The sequence below is a fragment of the Talpa europaea genome (genome assembly GCF_964194135.1).
Source record: "Talpa europaea genome assembly, chromosome: 13".
NCBI lineage: Eukaryota > Metazoa > Chordata > Mammalia > Eulipotyphla > Talpidae > Talpa > Talpa europaea.
Genome location: NC_140080.1, coordinates 81,813,282 through 81,832,654, shown reverse-complemented (window position 1 = coordinate 81,832,654; position 19,373 = coordinate 81,813,282). Strand labels below are relative to the sequence as shown.

The window sequence follows — 19,373 nt, the reverse complement described above, 5'->3', positions numbered from 1 at the left end:
TTGAAGGTGGAAAGGAACTGGACTGGTGGAGGGAGGTTCGCTGGTACAAGGGAAAACAAGCAGGTCTGATCATGGCTAGAAAGGCAACGGCGGAGTAACAGCCTCAGCGGACAGTTCAAGTCCAATAGCCTCACTTCCCATCTCTCTGTCCGCAGGAGGAGCAACTGAAGAATGAGGCAGACTTGGACCAGGACGCGGATCTCGCCTACAACAGCCTGAAGGTAAGACTCCTGGGGAACAAGCTGCCTTGCGTTCTCACCCTCCGCAGACAGATGACGGACAAAGCTGGGTCCAGGAGGCAGGCCCTGAGCTGAGGGCTGCTAGTAACCGTGGTTCCTCCTGCCCACTCTTCAGTTTCTTTGAAATGAAGGAAATGTGTGTTTACTACAAGAAACCATAAGATATGCTGATAGGAAACTGTTCCCTCTAGCGACCATACTTCTGACAGAAAATATGCGGGTTTTCCACGTAAGCAATCCCCCAGTTCTCTGAGGACACCAACTGGGTGTTCTGTCATTTACTTCAGCTTGGGCACGAATTACCCGGAATTCACTGGTTAGGGGCTCAGGCCCGCACAACTGCCCCCACTTCAGATGCCAATCACAGGGGTCTCAGGTTTACACCCTCTGTCCAGCTGGGGTACAAATCCGGTGTTTCCAGGGCTGATGGTCGACATTTTCCAAGAGTTACCTCATCAGGTATGATTGAAAGGGGCTTATTACGGATAACAAAAGACACTGCTCTCTGGAATCTCTAAAGGTTTTAGATACTCTGGGCCAGAGACAAAATCTATACTGTTAGGGCACATGTATGTTACCTCCCTGATGCAGGGTCAGCTCAAGTAAAATGTGGCCAGTGGAACAAAACCACCTTGAAAAATAATCAAGACTGGCCTGGAGTGCCACCCACCCACACCACCCCTCCCCCCGCCGCCATGCTGGCCTGGCAGGAGGCCATAAGGGGGAGGATGGGGCTTGAGGGTCCCAGAGCTGGTCTCCCGTGCGGTGGGGAGCCTGCCGGTGACCTGGAGGAGCGTGCAGAAAGGGACAGAACGTGCCCACTCCCTGCTCCCAGTCTCAGGGACTCGGGAACTGGGAATTGATCCAAACTGCCAGGGTCAGTTACTCTGGTCCCACTTATGGGAACTCTGGTGACTCTTGCCTCACCCAGGAGAACATCCTGGAATCATTCCTCTGGCCTTGAACAACTGGGTCACACCAGTGCTTTAAAAACAGGAGGTTTTATGGGGGTTTCTTCCTTCATCATTCATTAGCCTTATTTTCCTCGTGAGATATTTGGAAGATGTAAAACCCTCCAAAGGGCAGGAACATCTCTACCATGTGGGTGCCTGTGCCTCCCTCATGCCCGTCTCTGAGCCGCCTCTCCCGGGAGGCATAGCCCCAAGGGAGGAAAGGAGCTGTGAGCTTGTAGGCTGCCGGGGCCTCAGCCCTGCCCCTGTCCCAGCCCTGGGGACAGTCCAGACCAGGGGTTCTCCAAGCCTCGTCCCCGGGGCCGGAGCTTCATGGGAACATGTAAATGCAAATCTTAGACCTCAGCCCAGACCTGCTGACTGAGAAGCTTTGTGGTGGAGCCCAGCTCTGCTTCCTCATACCTCCTTCCCAGGGATTCCGCTGCCTGCTCATTTGTGAGAGCCACTGTTCCAGCGTGTCAGCAGGCACGGTTCAAAGACTCCTTTGCTCCACTCAGCCTCCCGGGGATACGTTCCTACAGGCCGCACCTCACTGCCCAGCCCGGGACATGTTCAGTGAGGGCTCAATCATCTCAAAACTCGCACAGCTCAGTAACTGCTCCTTGGAGCCTCTGCTGCTGGCCAGGCTTCTCAGGCAGCTGGCCCGAGATTTCCTCTCGTTGCCCCAGATGAAATCTGACTTGACCTTGTTGTCAGTGCAGTTACCCGTCTACAGCCTTTACTGAGTGAGCTACCACTTTAGCCACCATCATGTCTCATCCCTCCACCCACACCCAAGAAAACTGAGGTCCCAGGGCCCAGTTAATCCTCCAGCCATGATGAGGACTGGTGTCCTGTCCCCACAGCCAGTGCTTCTTTGCCAGGAGGTCCTGGCTCTCTGGGGGTGGCACCTTTCTTAGAGCAGGAGAACTACCTGGGCACCAAGTAGATCCCCAACTCCTGACCTTGGTCAGTAGACTCCCCATAGGCTTGCTCTTCAGTGATCCTTAAGTAGAGACTGCCTTATGCCAGGGCCACCGCATTTCTGCAGACTCACCATCTCCATGCATGGTCCTGATTCTCCCAGAAATGGCCCCATGTGTGAGGAAGAATGGCCTGAGGTCAGGGGGCCAGGCTTTGAACATGCTATGTGCCCTCCTCAGCCTGGCATTTCCACAAGGAAGGTTTCACAGCCACATGCACTTAGAAACATGAACACCAGTGAATCACACCAGTCACCTGGGATTGGGAGTTCAAATCCAAACCCTGGTTTTGATGGCTGGCCGAGTCCAGTCAGAACTTTGGCTGTGTGCTTCATCATTAAAAAGGGAAGGTTGCACCTACCTTCCTAAGAAGACAAGGCAGGCTGGTTAAGGAAGGCAGAGGAGTAGGCCCACATGGGAGAGGGCCTGAAACCCAGGGAGTAATGGAATGTGTCACTCGGGCTGTCTTCCAGAGGCAAGAGCTGGAGTCGGAGAACAAGAAGCTCAAGAATGACCTGAATGAGCTGAGGAAAGCCGTGGCCGACCAAGCCACACAGAACAACTCCACCCACAGCTCCCCAGACAGCTACAGTCTGCTACTGAACCAGCTCAAGCTGGCCAGTGAGGAACTTGAGGTTCGCAAAGAGGAGGTGCTCATCCTGAGGACCCAGATTGTCAGCGCTGACCAGCGCCGGCTTGCTGGCAAGAGCACGGTAACAAGATGGCGGCTGTGGCTGGGCTAGTTCGGGCATGACTCTCAGTAATAGAGTTGGTGTGTTTCTTACACATCTTTACCCATGAGGGGCTTAAACCTGAAAGAGGAGTCTTTTGCCCTTCTCTCTCCTCTAAAGGCAAAGCAGGGTACTTGCTGCCTTTCCAGCATCACCTTTGATAGAAGACTTTGTTGGAGGTTTCTAGAGTCTTCTGAAGTTTCTCAATATGGACACATTCAAAAGGAATAAGGTGCAGTGTTAGAGACACTGCACAGCCTAAACAGTCCTCTGATTTCATTTTTCACCTCATGCCTTGCCCCTTGCTATTTACTTTGTTTCTGAGAGGGAGAGTCTCTGCCCTCCCGGGTTAGCAAGAGCAGGTGGGTCACTGTGAGCTCTAAGAGCCTGGTCCCTCTGTGCATGGGCACTGGAATGGTGTGTGAGGATAGGGTACAGTCATGAGTGTGGAGGGTTCAACATTGACATAGATTTTAGTCATATCTGCTGGATTTGAGTGCTTCCCACCTGCCTTCCACCATCCCACACTCAGTGCCTACCACAGCCAGTTCCTAGTTCTCGTCAGTAATGTCTATTCCACTGTGACTTTTCTCAAATCATAGCTGCCTGGGGATTGCTGCTCTCTGAGGTCTTCCTGGTCCTTTGTCTTTGTGTTTATACCTCTCTATATACTTAAAGTCATTTTGTGGCAATTGTTTGTATAACCAGCCTTACTTTTTTTTTTTTATATATCTGGGTCTTCTAGGAGCCAAGCATTAACTCCAGAACAAGTTGGCCAAACAGTGAAAAGCATGTAGATCAAGAAGATGCTATCGAGGCCTATCATGGGGTCTGCCAGGCAAACAGGTAAGTCCCACCTCCTGTTACTGTACCTGGGGGGGCACTGGCCAAGGGGCCCTGGGCTGTGAAGGCCTCATGCTGACCATTGCTCTGCACCAGGGCCTTCTCTAGAAGGCAAGAGAAGGAACAGATTCAGTTAGTCCCACACCCTTAGGAAACCCCTGTTAGCTCCAGCAAAACTCCAAGAACATCCCTGGAGCATCTAGAACCCAGATCCTCTGACAAACATTCAGGAAGGAAGCTTCTCTGGAGGGTTAATAGGAGACAGGATAGAAAGAACTGTGAGTGACTTGTCTTGAGAGATGGCCAGCATGAAGGGCCCAGCTCAGTCCTAGGAGGGGCGCTACTTCTGCTGTCTGCTCTCACACACTGTCCTTATTCAACCCAGGCCCAACCCCTACTCAAAGGAATAGAATCCAAAGTAGACACTCTTGAGGCTGGCTAGGAAAGTCTTACCCTTGCCATATCGGCCAAAGTGAGATTTGCCTGCAGTTTAATTTGTTGGACCTTAGTCAGTCCTCAGGATGAGCTGCCCGGGATTAAGGCAATGGGAACGCTCTTGCAGCCTCTGTCCATGCAGCAGGTCCTAGAAAGTGACTGACAGAGGCACTGGGCCCCCAGGATGTAGGAGAAAATAGAGACCCCAAAATCTAAGAGCCAATTGGTAGAGAATGTGGACTCTGGAGTCCATTTGCTATTGTCAGTAACTTTCACAGGCACTCAGTGCCTCCGTGTGTTGGGGACAAGTCATGCTGCCTCCCTCATGGGGTAATTGAGAAGCTGAGGTGAATCAGTCTGTGTAAAACATGCGTGAGTGTTGGTATCGGTGTTGTGATGACATATACCGCCTTCTTGTGCCTCTGGGCATAAAAGATGTGGCCGTCTGTTCCCTGGTTTCCTTTCTCTGACCTCAACTAATTGAATGTTGATCACTAAGCATTTTCTCAACAGCGAGCACTTCCAGAAAACGTCAGTAGGTGGCACTGGAGTGTGACAAGTGTTGAACCTGAAGGCTGAGTGCTGTGGTTGCCATATCTGAGCCAGTCCCTTTCTGAGGGCACTGTGAGGCACATGGCTGGCCTGTAAGTGGCAGAGTCCAGAAGGCCTGACTGTCCACTGGGCCCTTCTGGTCCTCTGCCTGGGTGATCAGAAAGGGAAGGGTGTTGAGTAGCCCCCAGGAGGAGACAAGAGAGACAGGATTTTTTTCCCAGCAGGAGGGAGGGACGTTGAAGGTGAATCTCTCAGTGCTAATGCTGGAATCAAGATTTAGTCATTTTGTTATAGGACAGGGAGAGGGGCAGCCCAAGCCCCGCAAACCTGCCTATTCTAAATGGGTTCTGCCATCCGCCGCATCAACACAAAACATATGAGACTTTAATGGGAAGGAACTTTAATAAAACTAGGAAACAATACAGGTAAGGCAAAGAGTCTAGTTTCTAAATGAAGCATCCAGAGTTACCCGTCCCCTCGTGGGTAAAAGTCCATCCAAATGGGATTGGCCCAGAGCAAGGCCCCAAAGCCTGCCACAAGTCTAAAGCATCTTCCAGCGGGGACCCACAGAAAAGGATCACAAACAACCAGACAAGCCCGGAAGGAAAAGAGAAAAATCAACATCAAGATAAAAGCTGCCATTGTCACCTCCCCACGGGTCTCACCCACATCTGTGTCACCCAGTCCACGACCAAAAGACAAGCACAGTTTCTTCACGTGTCTCTAGGCTCCATGCGCCTCCTCCAGGTCTCCTGGCTCCATCCTGCTTCCTTCCTCAGTCTCTTCTGCAGCTTCTCCTCTTTCTGCTCAGCTCCACCCTTCCTTGGGAGGGGCAGGGAACCTCCCCCTTTCCTGGGGACCACCCTGTTACAATTTCAGATTATCTTGAGTGGAGATAAGGAATGAAACAATAAGAAAAAAGGGCACTGATGAGATTTAAATTAAAGCAAATAAAAGGCAGGAAGCAGGCGTGTTGGTCATGGCAAGCCAGTGAGCAAACCTTCTGGGCCTCAGAACCATCACTGTGACCAGCTCTATTTGTTCATCCAAACGGTTGGCAGGGTTCAGGTCCCAGGTGTCAGCTCTCCCAGGGGCTGCTTAATACCCTGGACTTGTCTTCCTTCACAGGAGTAGTAACACTAGTGATAAAATAAAAATAGCTTTTCTTATATCTTAAAATAATTCCGTTCCCAGCAAGCCCTGGGTACACTGCGGAGCTAATAGCCCGTGAAACCGAGTTAAGTACAGGAAGGAGCTGCTGCCTGGGGAGGGGAAGCTGGAAGAACAGGTTCCCCCCCCCCCCCCCCCCCCCCCCCCCCCCCCCCCCGCCCTGCCACAACCTGGGAGTGTCCTCTCCTGATCTGGTTAATCCCAGCCTGGTGGTGGGCGGAGGACCCAGGACCCGGGTTGTGAGTCCCTAGAGCCCCGCCAGCCAGCGAGGGGCTCTCCTTACTAGGGCCGCCTCTCCTCCTCCCCTGCTTTCCTTTCATCGAGGGTGTTCTTCTTAAAACATATCTTTTAGTATGTGTAGGAGCTTGGGAAATCTGTCCTTTCTCTAGAAAAGCTGACACAGGATTTTTCTGGGATTTCTGGAGGGCGCCTAGACCACCCCTGCCGGCCTCCCACGGTCCCTCTGAGTGCCTGTGCTCCCCAGGTTCAGAGCTCTGCGGGGCTGTGTCCTCATCTGCCTCTGTCTTTGTTCTCCAGTGTGGGGAGAGGAGCCCTGTCCAGATGTGCTCTGCGAGCAGCCCCAGGAGTGTGCATGGCCTTGGCCCTCAAAAAGCCCTCCCTGCTGCACTGGGAGAACGAGGGGAAACTGCATCACTCTTACCGTGTGCAGATGACCAGGGCCAGGCTGCTGCGGACAGAGCTGGGCATTGTAGAGTCTGCCTTCTCGGGCCGCGTGGGGTGTCTGTCGGGGTGTCTGGGAGAGATGCTCCCAGGCAGGCCTCCCGGCTAGGCTTGCACTCGAGGCCACAGTTCTCAGCGGAGTGGGAGTGTGGCTGGACTCAGGTCTGGCTCCAAGAAACTGCTCCTTTGGCCACCACCATTTCTGCCCAAGCCTCCCACGTCTGTAGAATGCCAGGGTGAGGCTTCGGGGCATGACTGGATCTTTCCTCATTCCCGGGCACCCTCCTTGTAGCCCCTGGCCACGCAGCAGGTCCCAGAAAGCAGGAACAGCTTTTTTGCCACCTGGGCTGGGCCGGTGAGCCTGGAGTTATTCACATGCCAGCTTCTAGGCCAGTGGAGGCCTTGTAAGCACAAAGCAGTGTCTGCAGCCCCCTTGGAGTGCCCTTGGAGAGGAAAGCTCACCCTCAGCTGCAGCAGGATGCCCTGTTTGATATGGCAGAGGTGGGGGAAGAGGCCCCCCTTGAACTCTTCCTGCCTAGAAATGCTCGGCTCTCAAGGCCATCAGTGTAATTTGCCTGTAATCCCGGGGTATCATCACATTGACCCACAAGCAAGTCACCCCATGTGTCCAGGTCTGTGGCTTCAAGTGATTCTCTCATTTTTATGTTGGGGTAGCTGCCCCACACTCCTCAGAAGCTCCAGGTGAGGTCCTGGGCAGGTGGGTAGTAAGTCCACACGTGAGGTAAAGAGGGGAGAACACCCACAGAGCACGACGCGGGCTTTTGAGAGACAGGAAACTGCTGGTCCTGTTGCAGGTCGGACAAACTGTGGGTCTTGGAGCTGGCAGGACCGTGAGCCACAGCAGGGGGAAGATTGTCGAGCCGTAACCCCCCCATCTCCACAGAGGAGAAGGGCAATACACATATCCCCCGCTTTTCACAACTTCACATCATGTCTCTTGCTTTTACAAAAGACCTACATTATTAGTACCTGCTCGCGCTACCCAAAAGAAATCCAGAGAGGAAGTTTGCTTTTACAGCAAAGGGCGAAAACCAGAACTAGTGTTCAGTGCTGGCTCTGCAGCAGCTGTGACGAGGGCGCTCACCCCGAGCAGCGAGAGTGGCCCCACGGAGCTCTTTCCCTGGGAATGCCTTTCTGTTTCTGTGCATCTTATTCCAGCCATTACCATGTGTAGTGTTATTTTAGGTTTTATGTGTTATTTGGTATGATTGGGCAGGTTATATGGTGGTGGTTTCTTCCTTTTAGGCCATTTCAGCTTAGCTAAGATTTCAGAGGAAGGCTCTATATCTGGGTGGTGGGGGAAAGCTGTGTTACCTCAGGCCTTTTCTGGCACACAGCCTTTACAGCTAGAAGGTTCTGTAATTAAAGATCTAGAAGAAACCACTCAGATAGTTCAGCCAAGCACTTTCACTTACCCTTGAAGAGGCAGGCTCAAAGGACGCAGGAGGTTATCCAGGGCCGAGATCCTTCCAGAGCGTGGTTCGCCAGCAGGTGTGCTCAGTGCTGTGTTCTGCTGCCCCCTACAGTCAGACAGTCCACCTGCTGCTGATTTGTGTGCATCTGTGGCCTCGTTGGGTTCGGCACAGTCGCGCGCACACGGGAGCTTCCCCATGGATATTTGTTGATTTGTTGACATCAAGCACTTACATTTTAGGTAATTCATTCCTGTGAGCTGCTTAGTTTGGGTTTTCCAGCTCACACCACCAGGGGGCGCCCCTCCCTGCCTTTGCCCCTTAGCGCTGAGCCTGGGAGGGAAAGTCCGTGGGGGTTTGGTTCTTTGGCTGGGCGTGGAGGAGGGGCCTGGTGTCAGTTGACGGATTTTTAATTTTTTAATTTGGCTGACCGGCCTGTGCGGTTCTTTTTGTCCATAAGGTCTGGCATGTCACAGAAATAGGAATCTGAGTGTTTCCCTCTGAGTAGGGGGATTAATACAAGGGTCCACCCCCACTGGGGGCCTTGGTAAGATTTTAGGGATCTGCCATCATGAGAACTACAGGAGTGGGGTGACCATCTGAGAGGCCCAGCAACCCATTTAGAGTCTGGAGGGGGAGCCAGTGTGAGGCGGGGAAGCGCGTTCGGCCAAGGTCAGGAAACCACCTGCTTCCAGCACAGGGATCAGCGTTGGGCAAGTGCTCTCCATCTTGCTGGCCCTCCACGGGCTGGAGCACTGGATCCCTGGGGCCCTTGCCCCGTGATCCCCCCACCCCCACCAGGAAGGGCCACAGCAGTGCCTGCAGCTGCTCCCGTGTGAAATGTAGGTTAGAGCCTGAGAAGAGAAAGGGGCTAAACCACCAACTCTCCTTCGACACCGCCCGGTCACTCTTGGATTCTGGATAAATGACACACACAGGACAGGGAAGTGCTAAGCATGGGAGGGGGCAGCACAAAGTCTGCAACCAAAGGCAGGATCTGGGGAGGCAGGCAGTATCTGGGTGAGAGCTGTGGGGGGCAGGAGTTCTGACAGGAGCCATCACTGGGATAAACTGGTTGGCAGTTGCCCGTCCCCACCCCCATCGTTTAGCTGGAGGGAGAACAAGCTGCGAAGCGGTAGCCCCAGAGATGCACCCCTGCTAGCTCCCTCTCTCCACTCCTTGAGGCTTTCCAGAGTGGACCTGGTGTTGATGGGACAGGCTTTGCCCCAGCAGAGGCCCATGTGAGCCCCAGGAGCTGGGGCTCCTGTTCATGAGACTGAGCTGAGGACAGGAAATAGGAGCACCGCTCCCTGGACCTCACACAAAAGCTGACAGGAGATTGCAGTGGCTGGCCACGGCCACGGCCACAGACACTCCTGGGGGTGATTATTTCCCCCCTGAGAGCAGGTAGAATGGCTGCTGCTCCTACAGCCTAATTCCTCTCAAGAAAGCTTGGCTCCAACCAACAGAAGGCCACCCAATCCTGCTGGCCTTTGAGGGTCTCCTGTGTGCCCAGGCTTGTGCCTGGTGTGTTAGTGTGTGCAAGGAGCCTGTGGCACACCCCTCATCTCCAAGAGTAGCCCTGCAGGCATCAGACAGACACCAGACAAGTGGAGAGAGCAAAAGAACTTTCCAATAGAAGGCTTCTGGCCTCCCACCTTCCAGGTTGAGTAGACAGGGTAAGGTGCCAGTGCCAAGGTCCAGGGAGGAAATTGAGTTCTCAGACCACACATCATAGTTTTTGTTAACATAGATATGCTCATTTTTCAGCTGGAGTGGCGGCAAGGGCACAGGTAGGGCTCACAGTCGGGTGCCGGCAGGCAGCCCCTCAGGTCACCCATTTGCCATTTGGTGTCCAGGTTTTGTGGGTGATGCCAGGAGGCTGCCTATTGGGTCAAGTTTTCTTCATGCAAGACTGAATGAAGCAAGGGTGGAATCAAGCCCGGGGAACACTTACGTGTTCCTGAGTGGTCAAAGGAGCTAAGCATTGAAGAGCTGACTCAATAGACGGCCCCTTCCTCATCCTCGCTGCCAGCTGCCCACCAGTGCCAGTTCCCAGGAAGGCAGTGTCCAGGAGACCACCCGGCACAGCCAGTGCCCCTCACCCCAGCAGCTCTCACTGGGCTTGGTCCTCTCCTCCTGCCCGTTCGCATCTCTCCTGAGTGTCCCTCTTCCAAGTGGTTCAGGCAGAGGGGAGGGCAGTGGGGGAAGGACAGGAGGAGCTTGCGAATGACAGCGGCCAGTGCACCCAGCCCAGGCTCACCAGGACAGGTGCTGTCCTCGCAGGACCCGCTTCTGGGACAGTAGCGAGAGCCCGGGCGGGGGGGGGGGGGATGGTGTGGTTTGCAGGCGCCAGGCTAGGAAGCCACTTCTCAGGCTTTCTCCTCTAGTTTTCAAACTGACTGGTGTCGCCTTCCTTTCCTGGACCCTCTGCCTCCCTCCTTCCTCGACGCTGGACTCCCTGTTTTTCTGTCCTTTATTTCTAGCAAGACTGAGGACTGGGGATATTTGAATGAAGATGGAGAACTCGGCTTGGCCTACCAAGGCCTAAAGCAAGTTGCCAGGTCAAACACACGCCTTTCTTCCTGTGTCTGCTTTGTCTGTTCCGCCTGCTCATGTCTCGCTTGTTGTTCAGCTGGAGTGGAGGCGAGGGCCCAGGGAGGGCTCACAGTGGGGTGCTGGCAGCCAGCCCCTCGGGTCACCCATCTGCCACTTGGTGTCCGGGTTGTGTGGGTGATGTCGGGGCGGCTGCCTGTTGGGTCAAGGTGCTAACACTCGATGGCCCCCTGGAACCACTGTGGGCGAGGACACTGAAGCTTGGAGGGGTTGAGGAACCTGAGGATCCAGAATTGGAACCTGGCTCCATCGATCCCAGAGTCTGAATCCATAAGCCGCTGACCTTCAGCTCTTGGAGGGCAGTTGAGCAAGGAGGTCAGACACGCATAGAAATAGCACAGCCCTGGCCACGTTGCGTGTACATTGCTGTGTGTGTGTTTTCAGGTCTGTGATATATAGCTTTGCTCATGTGAGCCCCCGCAAAAGATGGGGCAGTGCTCGTCAGGCTTGTTTCCTAAAAGAAGGCTCAGCAAGGTGCAGTGAGGGCCACTCCCAGCTCACTCCGCCAGGTGGGGCAGAGTCTGGTCTCACACACCATCTCCGGAGTTCTGCCGTTACAGCAACAAGAGCATCTCTTCTCTGCAAGTCAGAGTCACCTAGTGTGCCAGGTAACATGTCTCCTGGCTCCAAGTTCAAATGTGGCCCCATGATCTGTAGGCAAGGGGACGCCCATACCCCTTCCTTTGCTGGCAGGTTGTAGATCAGAACAGGACCTGCCTCAGGGGGTCATGGAATGGATCAGAGTTAATACAGAAAAAGCGCGTGGTGCAGGCCTGGCATGCAGTAGGCACAGGACAGAGGGTAGCAGCGGCTTCCCTTATTATAAAGGCTAGTGTTCAGGGAGAGCAGAGTCCTGCCCCACCCAGAAGTTTACTATATTGGACTGGGGAGCCCACATGTGAAACCTGTAGGTTCCTCATGGTTCCCTCTCAGCAGACTGGATGGGGTTAAGGCATAACAGATGATGAGTAACACAAAGCACAGGCTGATGCATCAGGAGACTTGGCTTCTAGAACCAGCTCTGCTGCTGGCTGTGGGCTTGGACCGACCCCCCGCCACCCAGCCCTAGTTTTCTTGCCTGCAGGATGAAGTGCCCCCTGCCCCTGGCGGATGCTTGGGTGGCATTCTTGGAGCGGGCACAGAACTTGGGTCTAAGTGACCACGGTCTGTGTGGAAATAAAGATGTGAGCCGTGAGCTCGCTGCAGGGACGGGGAACTGACCCTCAGCACAGTCCCCATCACCCAGGTGTTCCTGTTCTCGCTAAATCTATAACTTAGGACAACGTTGGGTGCTGGTATACTATAGCCAGGACTGGACGCCATCCTGGATATTGTGTGGCTGCAAAAATGCTGATGTCATCACCAAATTCTTCCCCAAAGTCATGTTGTTGCGCCTGCCTTTAGAAATCCTGCCTGCCTGGTTGGCGGATCAGGCCTCTTTGTTGCATCGCCCCTGGGAGGAAGCACTGCACCCCATGCTTTATGGGGAAATGCTTCCCTCTGGGAGTGTGTGGTGCAAATGCTCCTGTCTCACCTGCAGAATGAGCAGAGCTGCTCCTCTTCTCCTCCCTGCCTCTGGGGCGGCCGGGGCTTGAGCAGTTGCGCACAGGCACTCCCAGCTCCTCCTACCCCGGTCAGTCTTTACCTGCACCCCAGAGACAGACTGGGGTGAATCTTCCACCGTGCAGACCACGCGAGGAAGCCTGTAGTGGTGCCTTTGACCCAGCACCGCTACCTTCTCTCGTGTGAGGTTCATAGTACCGGATCACCAAGTTTCTGATTCACGTAACTGAGTCCAAAAAGACAGCTCCCTAGTCACGTTGGTATTTAACCTTAGCAGCTGTCATCCCTGGCCTTGTGTCAGCTGGACGGGTGCTCTCCCAGCACTCAAAACATCTTGTGAGACTTCTCCCCGACCACCTCCAGATCTTTGCTAGGGTGCTCTGCTCCTTGTGGTGACACCAGGTGACCTTAAACCTTCCCCCATGTCATTTAGCCACAGTTCGACTGGAGGGGAAAATTAGAGCTCAGATCAGGTATTAAGTGGGGGTGGGCATGATCAAGATAAAGAAGGGGGCAAATATTTTACCTTTGTAAAATTTGTGGAGAGTCTAGTAAAGAACATGTGTAATAGAATGTGTTCAATCCACCCGAGTTTGTCTTCTCGAGGACCTTCCTGTGAGTTTTGGGATTTACATGCTGCTGTTACTTAAAAGATGCTCTAAGACATTTCAGCAGATGACATTGTGACCTGGAGAGAATCTCTCAATCCCAAACCAACAGACTGCTGCAGACGAGGGAGTGAGGGGCCTGGGTTGGCATCCTCCGAGAGGACACGCTGGCCTGCTTGCCTGATGTGCCCCTCGGTGCCCATCCAGCTGGGTCTGTGCAATGGCTGCTGCTGTCGCGTGCTTGGCTGCTCACCTGTCATGTGTCCACATGTGGTCCCTTGCCTTGGGGCCCTGACCCAAGCCCCACAGTCACCTGCCCTCCTCCCCTGCTGCAGGTTGCTGGAAGCACAGCTGCAGGCTCAGAGCCGCGAGCATGAGGAAGAGGTGGAGCAGCTCAAGGCCCAGGTGGAGGCGCTGAGGGAAGAGCTGGACAAGCAGCAGCAGACCTTCTGCCAGACGCTGCTGCTGTCTCCGGAGGCCCAGGTGGAGTTCGGCGTGCAGCAGGAGCTCTCCCGGCTGACCAACGAGAACCTGGTGAGTAGGGCTGCCCGCTGGGCCCCGGCTCTGGGCAGTCATGCTCCAGAAGAAAATGAGGCCAGGGAGTGCCCTTTGCCAAATGGACACGGTTTAGGTTGCTGGCCCTGTGACAGGGCTAAATATAGAAACCTCTAGTTCGCAAGGGTCTAGGACACCATCTCCGTTACGTGTTGCTGTATAACCAACCTCCCCAAACCTAGCTGCGTAACAGCCACCACCACGAAGAGGGTCATGAGTTCTGGGTCCTTGGTGCTGGCCGGGGCGTGGCTCCTTCCCCTGTGTTCTGTGGCTGCCCGCCCCCACCATTCACTGGTGACCCCAAGCTGCCTCACATGGTGCTGCTCCAAGAGGGGGAAGGTAGAGCTGGGAGGTCTCTGAAGACCCCAGTCTAGAAGTGGCACAGGGTCACTTCTGCCCCCTGTTTCTGGGAGGAGGAAGAGGAGGAACTGTCAGTGGCCATCCTCACAGACGCTTGCCAAAGTGCCGGAGAAGTGGAAGCCTGCTGTGTCCTCAGAGAGCGTACAGGTTAGAGGGGAAGCCAGACACGTGAAAAGAGAGAGGCGGGTACTTCTGAAAACATGCTTCTGCATGCGACTAATAAACATGGCAGCCCCCCTTATCTGAGGGGGTGCATTCCAAGACACCCAGAGGGTGCCTAAAACTGCAGACGGTACTCTTGCTGTATCTTCTTTCCTAGGCATGCACACCTGTTATAAAGCTTAATTTGTAAATTAGAAACAGTAAGAGATTAACAACAGGGTAGTTATACCTCAGTGTTTAATCATTATAATGTACTGAGTGTTACGCTAATGGGGTTTCTCTCAAAATACAGCGTATTTTCAAATCACATGTGACCATCAGTAACAAACCATAGAAAGTGAAATCCCAAGTTACTGGGGGACTGTGGTATTACAATGAGAATTGTAGGGGAGGCTTTTAAGAGGAGGTGGAGCTGAGGCAGGAAGGGGACGTGGACCATACAGGCAGAGCGGAGGCACATGGGACACAGGCAGGAGTGAGCTTGCGGGGAGCAGTGGGAATCCCCCCAAACCCAACCCACAGCCTCATATACCTGCAGGGCTTCCAGTCCCCTTTATTACCAGGGGACCCCTCAGTGGGTGGCCAGTCCCTCCTCCCAAGGGGGGAAGTGGGTCCTAGACTGGGGATGCATATGCAAAGGGCCTGCCCTCCTTCCGCCACTCGCACGTGTGAGCAGGTGGCTTTATGGAAAGGCTGGCTTCTGCCAAGTAAAGGAGGCCATGTGGGAGATGCTGGAAGGGTCACTGGCCAGGAGGCCCCTTGCCAGGAAGGCTGTATTCCACGGAGGAACCCCCCCCAGCTGAGACAGCTTAGGAGTCAGCGTGCCCTGGGTCTGAACAGGAGCCAGAGTGTCTGGAGGACAAGGAGGCGGCTGATGAGGCTTCAGCTTGCAGCCTGATGGATGATTCCGAGAGCATGGTCTGCCCTGTTTCCCCAGAAGCAGAATTGGGGTTGGGGGGAAAAAGTGGGTCAGTGGGGGGGTGTCCTGACACTGGCAGAGATGAGGTCTGTGCACACGGGCCACAATACGGCTGCGGTGCGTCAGCACCCGAGATTACAGGATCCAGGGGACTGACTTCTAGCTGGAGTGACAGGGACGGACTTTGCAGCTCTCCCAGGCCTGTGTGGCAGGAAAGCGAGGATTATTCTGCCTTAAAAATTTAGATATCCCCGGCCATGTTTCCAAGAGTCCTCTTGGGCAGATCTCACTCTTTTGTACAATCCACAGCTTTAGCTTTGTGACTTTGGCCTTGGTAGCGCTCGAAGCCCCTCACCCCCTCACGCGCAGCACTGTGTTCCCTTTTGACTAATTTTTTTTTTAAGTATTCACTTTTTTTTTTTTTTAAGATTTATTTATTTATGCAAGCACTGGGTACAGTCAGAAGCGCGGGAGGGTGAGAGAATTCACCAGAGCCAGAGCAGGGAGCAGAGCAGGCAGAAGGACCGAAGTACACTGCTGAGGGGAGCAGCGGGCGGCAGGAGAGGTCTGCGCGCCATGTGGGACCCTCCTCTGGTGGCCGGGGAGCAGCCGGGGATCGAACCGGCGCTGCAGAGGCCGTGGCAGCTTCGCAACCCAGCGCTCAACTGCTGCGCCACCAGCGGAGGCCCTGTGTTCCCTTTTGTTTGCCCTGAATTTGCTGGTTGCCGGCTAGAAAGACCCCCAGGCGGTTGCAGTTGGCAGCACTGAGAACCACTGCCTTGTGAAGGATTCGTGGTCTAGGATTTAAGGGGCGGGCAGGCACCTCACAGGGGCAGGCAGTGCGGACCCTCCTGGTGGGCAGGTGGAGCCTTGGGCCTCCTAAACTCTTATCCCAGAAACTGGCTGAGATTTCAGGGTCTTGATCGGGGCCAAGGCCTGCCTGCCAGATTTGTCTCTCCTTGGTGGAGCACCTGATGTTTTTCTAGCTGCAAATAGGTGTTGGGGCTTTTATTGCTGGGCCTCCCAGGTGAGAGTGAAGCACTTTGCACAGTGGTGGGAGAGACACAAGTGTGTCTTTTAGTCTATGCTGCCTCGCCTGTCCTTGGGCTGAGTTTTTAGGCACCTCTCAATTTGACAACTTTTTTTTTTTTTTTTTTACTTTTTGATTAAGATAAATAGCTGAAGTCCTTGAGTGTGTAACTAACTAGGTGTGTCATTTGTCATGGCAGCAGCCCTGGGGTTGAGCTTTTTTGGCTGACTTCCATCTGCAGGCCAACTTTAAAAAATTGTCACACAGATGTTTTCTGAGATACCACATCACTCCTAGTCCAGAGACCGTGATGGTGGCGGAGCTCCCTGCCTGCCTTTCTGGCCCCAGAGGCCCACTGGCCATGGGCTGGGGGGCCTTGGTGAAGGGCTATTTGCTTCTGGGCCCCAGGTCATCTCGCTGGTCTGCTGGCTCTGCCTTCCCCTCCCCCTGCCCATTCCTTCCTGGGTTAGTCTCTGCCCACCTGAGGAACCCCAGGCTGGCCTGGGAGAAGGGAGGTGGGTATTGGCCTAGAGAACCCTGGGATTTGAGACACAGGCAGCCAGAGCCAGGAGGAGCTGGCACCCTCCTGAGAGTAGGAGCTCTGACCCATGTCCTGCTTCCTGTGTCTGGCCCGGAGAGCAGCAAGTGGGGCAGGTCACCTGGTCGCCACAGAGCCCAGCCCTCCTCGGTGACCTTCACACTGAGCCCTGGGATTTTTACCCCTGCCCTCTAGGGCAGAGTTGAGGCCATTCTTACCATTTCCTTTTGCTTTCAGGACCTGAAAGAACTGGTAGAAAAGTTGGAAAAGAATGAAAAGAAGCTCAAAAAACAACTGAAGATTTACATGAAGAAAGTCCAGGACCTGGAAGGTGAGTGTGTGAGCGTGTGTGTTCTGCTGTGTTCTGCGAGTGCACACTGGGAGGGAGGCAAGGCATTACACAGAGACAGCCGCAGGGGCCTCGCCCTGGGCTGTGGCTAGTCAGGCAGGAGAGAGGTCAGTTCTGCACTGGAATCTGGCTCAGAGAGCTCAGGCTGAGATCTAAGTCACTCTCCTCTGACTCCCTGCTACAACTCTAACCACCACGCCCCACCCGCTGGTACACCTGCCACCTTCTTGGACCCTCTCTTGGCCTTGGCACCACCTGGATACCTCTCCCCGCCACCACTACCACATCCTTCCACCCTTGGCTCAAGAGCTGCATCCCAGGCCTAGTCCCCAGGGCTCAAGTCCTGCCTCTCGCTCTTGTCACACCCTGTGCCCGTGGGGTCCAGTTTCCACCACAGGTTTCCTGTATTAGCTTAATCTCACGTTTATGCTCACCTGCTGCTCTCAAATGGGCCTCAGGCCCTCTCTCCCCATACTCACCCTGTGCTCCTCCATGGACTTCTTTTCTGTTCCTCTATTTTTTATGCTCCTGGTGCTCAGCTCCTGAGATTACACTTGGAGTGCGGGAACTCAGAGAACCCAGAACAGTGGTCCTGGACATCCCTGCCCCACGGGCCTGAATCTGAAGGGCTCCGTTCATGCTCCACCATCTCTTTCCTTCGCAGCTGCACAGGCCTTGGCCCAAAGTGACAGGAAGCGCCATGAGCTCAACAGGCAGGTCACTGTCCAGCGGAAAGAGAAGGACTTCCAGGGCATGCTGGAGTACCACAAGGAGGACGAGGCCCTCCTCATCCGGAACCTGGTGACAGGTCAGGACCCTCACTCCCCTCCCACATCGCATCCCCCCACACAAACCCCACTCGCTCACCCACCTCAGGCAGCATTCCTGTCCGGTTCACAAGTGGTTGAACGCTGAGGTCTGTGCAGTCCAGGTAGACAGCAGGGCTCTTGCGAGCTGCTTTTCTCAGCGGCCCCAAACCTGCTCTACCAGTGGTACAGGCTGAGGCCCCTCTGGCTTCAAGGTGCCCAGCCTCCTGCTCTGTGTCTAGTTCAGGGCAGCAGCCGCCCCTATGCTGTGGAGGCAGCATCCTAGAGGAGAGAGGAATCTTGCTGCTCCCACGGCCCACCCAGCCCAGCCCCATTCTCTGGGCCTCAGTTCTCACCTCTGTAAACAGGGCATCAGGGTCCCGGCAAACTGACAAAGGGGGACAGTGCTAAAGCTACACACCCTTCTCAAAGTCGAGGAATTCAAAGAAGTGGTAGCTTTGGCAGAAGTTCAGATAAGAAGCCAACATTGTTTTAGAGACTGAAGTTTGTAGAAGGTCCAACCTGCCAGCTTAGCCCTGTGCTGAGGACCACAGGAATGGCGCAGCGTGACGTTGGCCTGGCACCCATTTTCCGTTTGCGCTTTGCTTTGGGTATTTTTAGTAGCTGCGTATTTTGTTCTTTTTATAGAGGTTAATTCCCCTACACTTGCCCAATAATTAATGTGACATGGGTCATCTCAAACTTCCTTAAACAGGCTGCCTCTTGTTCAAATGCTGCTGGGAATGAATCTTTAATCTCTGGTGAGTGACACTCAAAGCTCAGAGCATCAGAGTGAAAAAATGAGCCTGCCCTTGTCTGCAGATGAGCGGCTCCTCCCAGCGTCTTGCTCAGGGGGCCTGAGGCAAGGTCCTCCCTGGCTAAGCTAGCTGCACAGTGCCGTCACCTCCCTGCAGAACACGCCATCCCAACGGCTGCCAGGGCTTTTGTGCCCACCTCTTAGGCACCAGCACTGGCTAGCTGAGAGAACTGTAGAGCCGCGGTCCTGGCCCCCATGATTTTACCATCTGTCTGGGCAGACCAAGCCAGCCGACGGGAGACCAGGCTCACATCCCAGGGTAGGACAGGCTGTCTGCAATCTGCACATGGGTCAGACTTGAAGCAAGAGGCTATCGTTCAGATTTCTGGGCCCTAAAATATGCTTTTCTGGATATTCCTGACGTTCTAATTAGAGCCAGGGTGGATTCACAGACATCTGTCGCACCTATGAAGTGCCCGAATGTTAACCACGTACCAGAGTATGAAGCTGACTAAAAGGACGGGATGTGCTCGGGAGGCAATGTGACCCCGGGATCAACTAGAGAGGCTGGCAGCACAGCACTGGCAGATCTAAGGATGCTGTCCCTTCCCCAGCCCCTGGTCCGCCTGTAGGTGAAGGGTACGTGGCCTCTCCCACTGGCCATTCCAAGCTGGAGAAGGTGCCTGAGGCCTGGGGTGGGCGGCGGTTACAGGTGGAAGAGATGAGAGTGGAGGAGGAGACAGCGTAGGTGCCCTTCACACCTCACCCGTCTCCTCCTCCTCTGGGCTCCTGCCACCACTGGTTGCCCTGTGGCTTACTCTGAAACGGAAATCTGATCACTGCTAGCTGGCAGGAAAGAAACATGGCTGTGTATGAATCTGCAAATCACAGGGAGAGTCACAAGCCCCTTTAAGTTCTGCCAGAGCAAACTGACAGGAACAGGAGGAAGGTGGGCAACGGTGAAACCACTCATCTGCCAGCTTGATCTGGCTATGAGAATGTCCAGCAGACTCTGCCAGGTAAATAGTTTCCCAGCTGAGGGCCAAATGTGCTAGAGGTTGCTGCAGTCTGCCCTGCCCTGGCAAGTTGGCTG

General features: G+C 54.4%; 1 protein-coding gene across 1 annotated transcript in view; it reads left to right on the top strand.

Moving 5' to 3' along the window:
• Nucleotides 1-19,373, top strand: part of MYO5B (myosin VB) — a gene marked incomplete at both ends in the record, with an annotated part of 268,648 nt that overhangs the window by 236,169 nt on the left and 13,106 nt on the right. Inside the window, 7 exons of the mRNA XM_084252600.1 lie at nt 156-221; nt 2,646-2,885; nt 3,649-3,749; nt 10,504-10,581; nt 13,140-13,338; nt 16,606-16,699; nt 17,382-17,525. Coding sequence (XP_084108726.1) covers nt 156-221; nt 2,646-2,885; nt 3,649-3,749; nt 10,504-10,581; nt 13,140-13,338; nt 16,606-16,699; nt 17,382-17,525 — 922 coding nt within the window. The remainder of the gene's footprint in view (nt 1-155; nt 222-2,645; nt 2,886-3,648; nt 3,750-10,503; nt 10,582-13,139; nt 13,339-16,605; nt 16,700-17,381; nt 17,526-19,373) is intronic.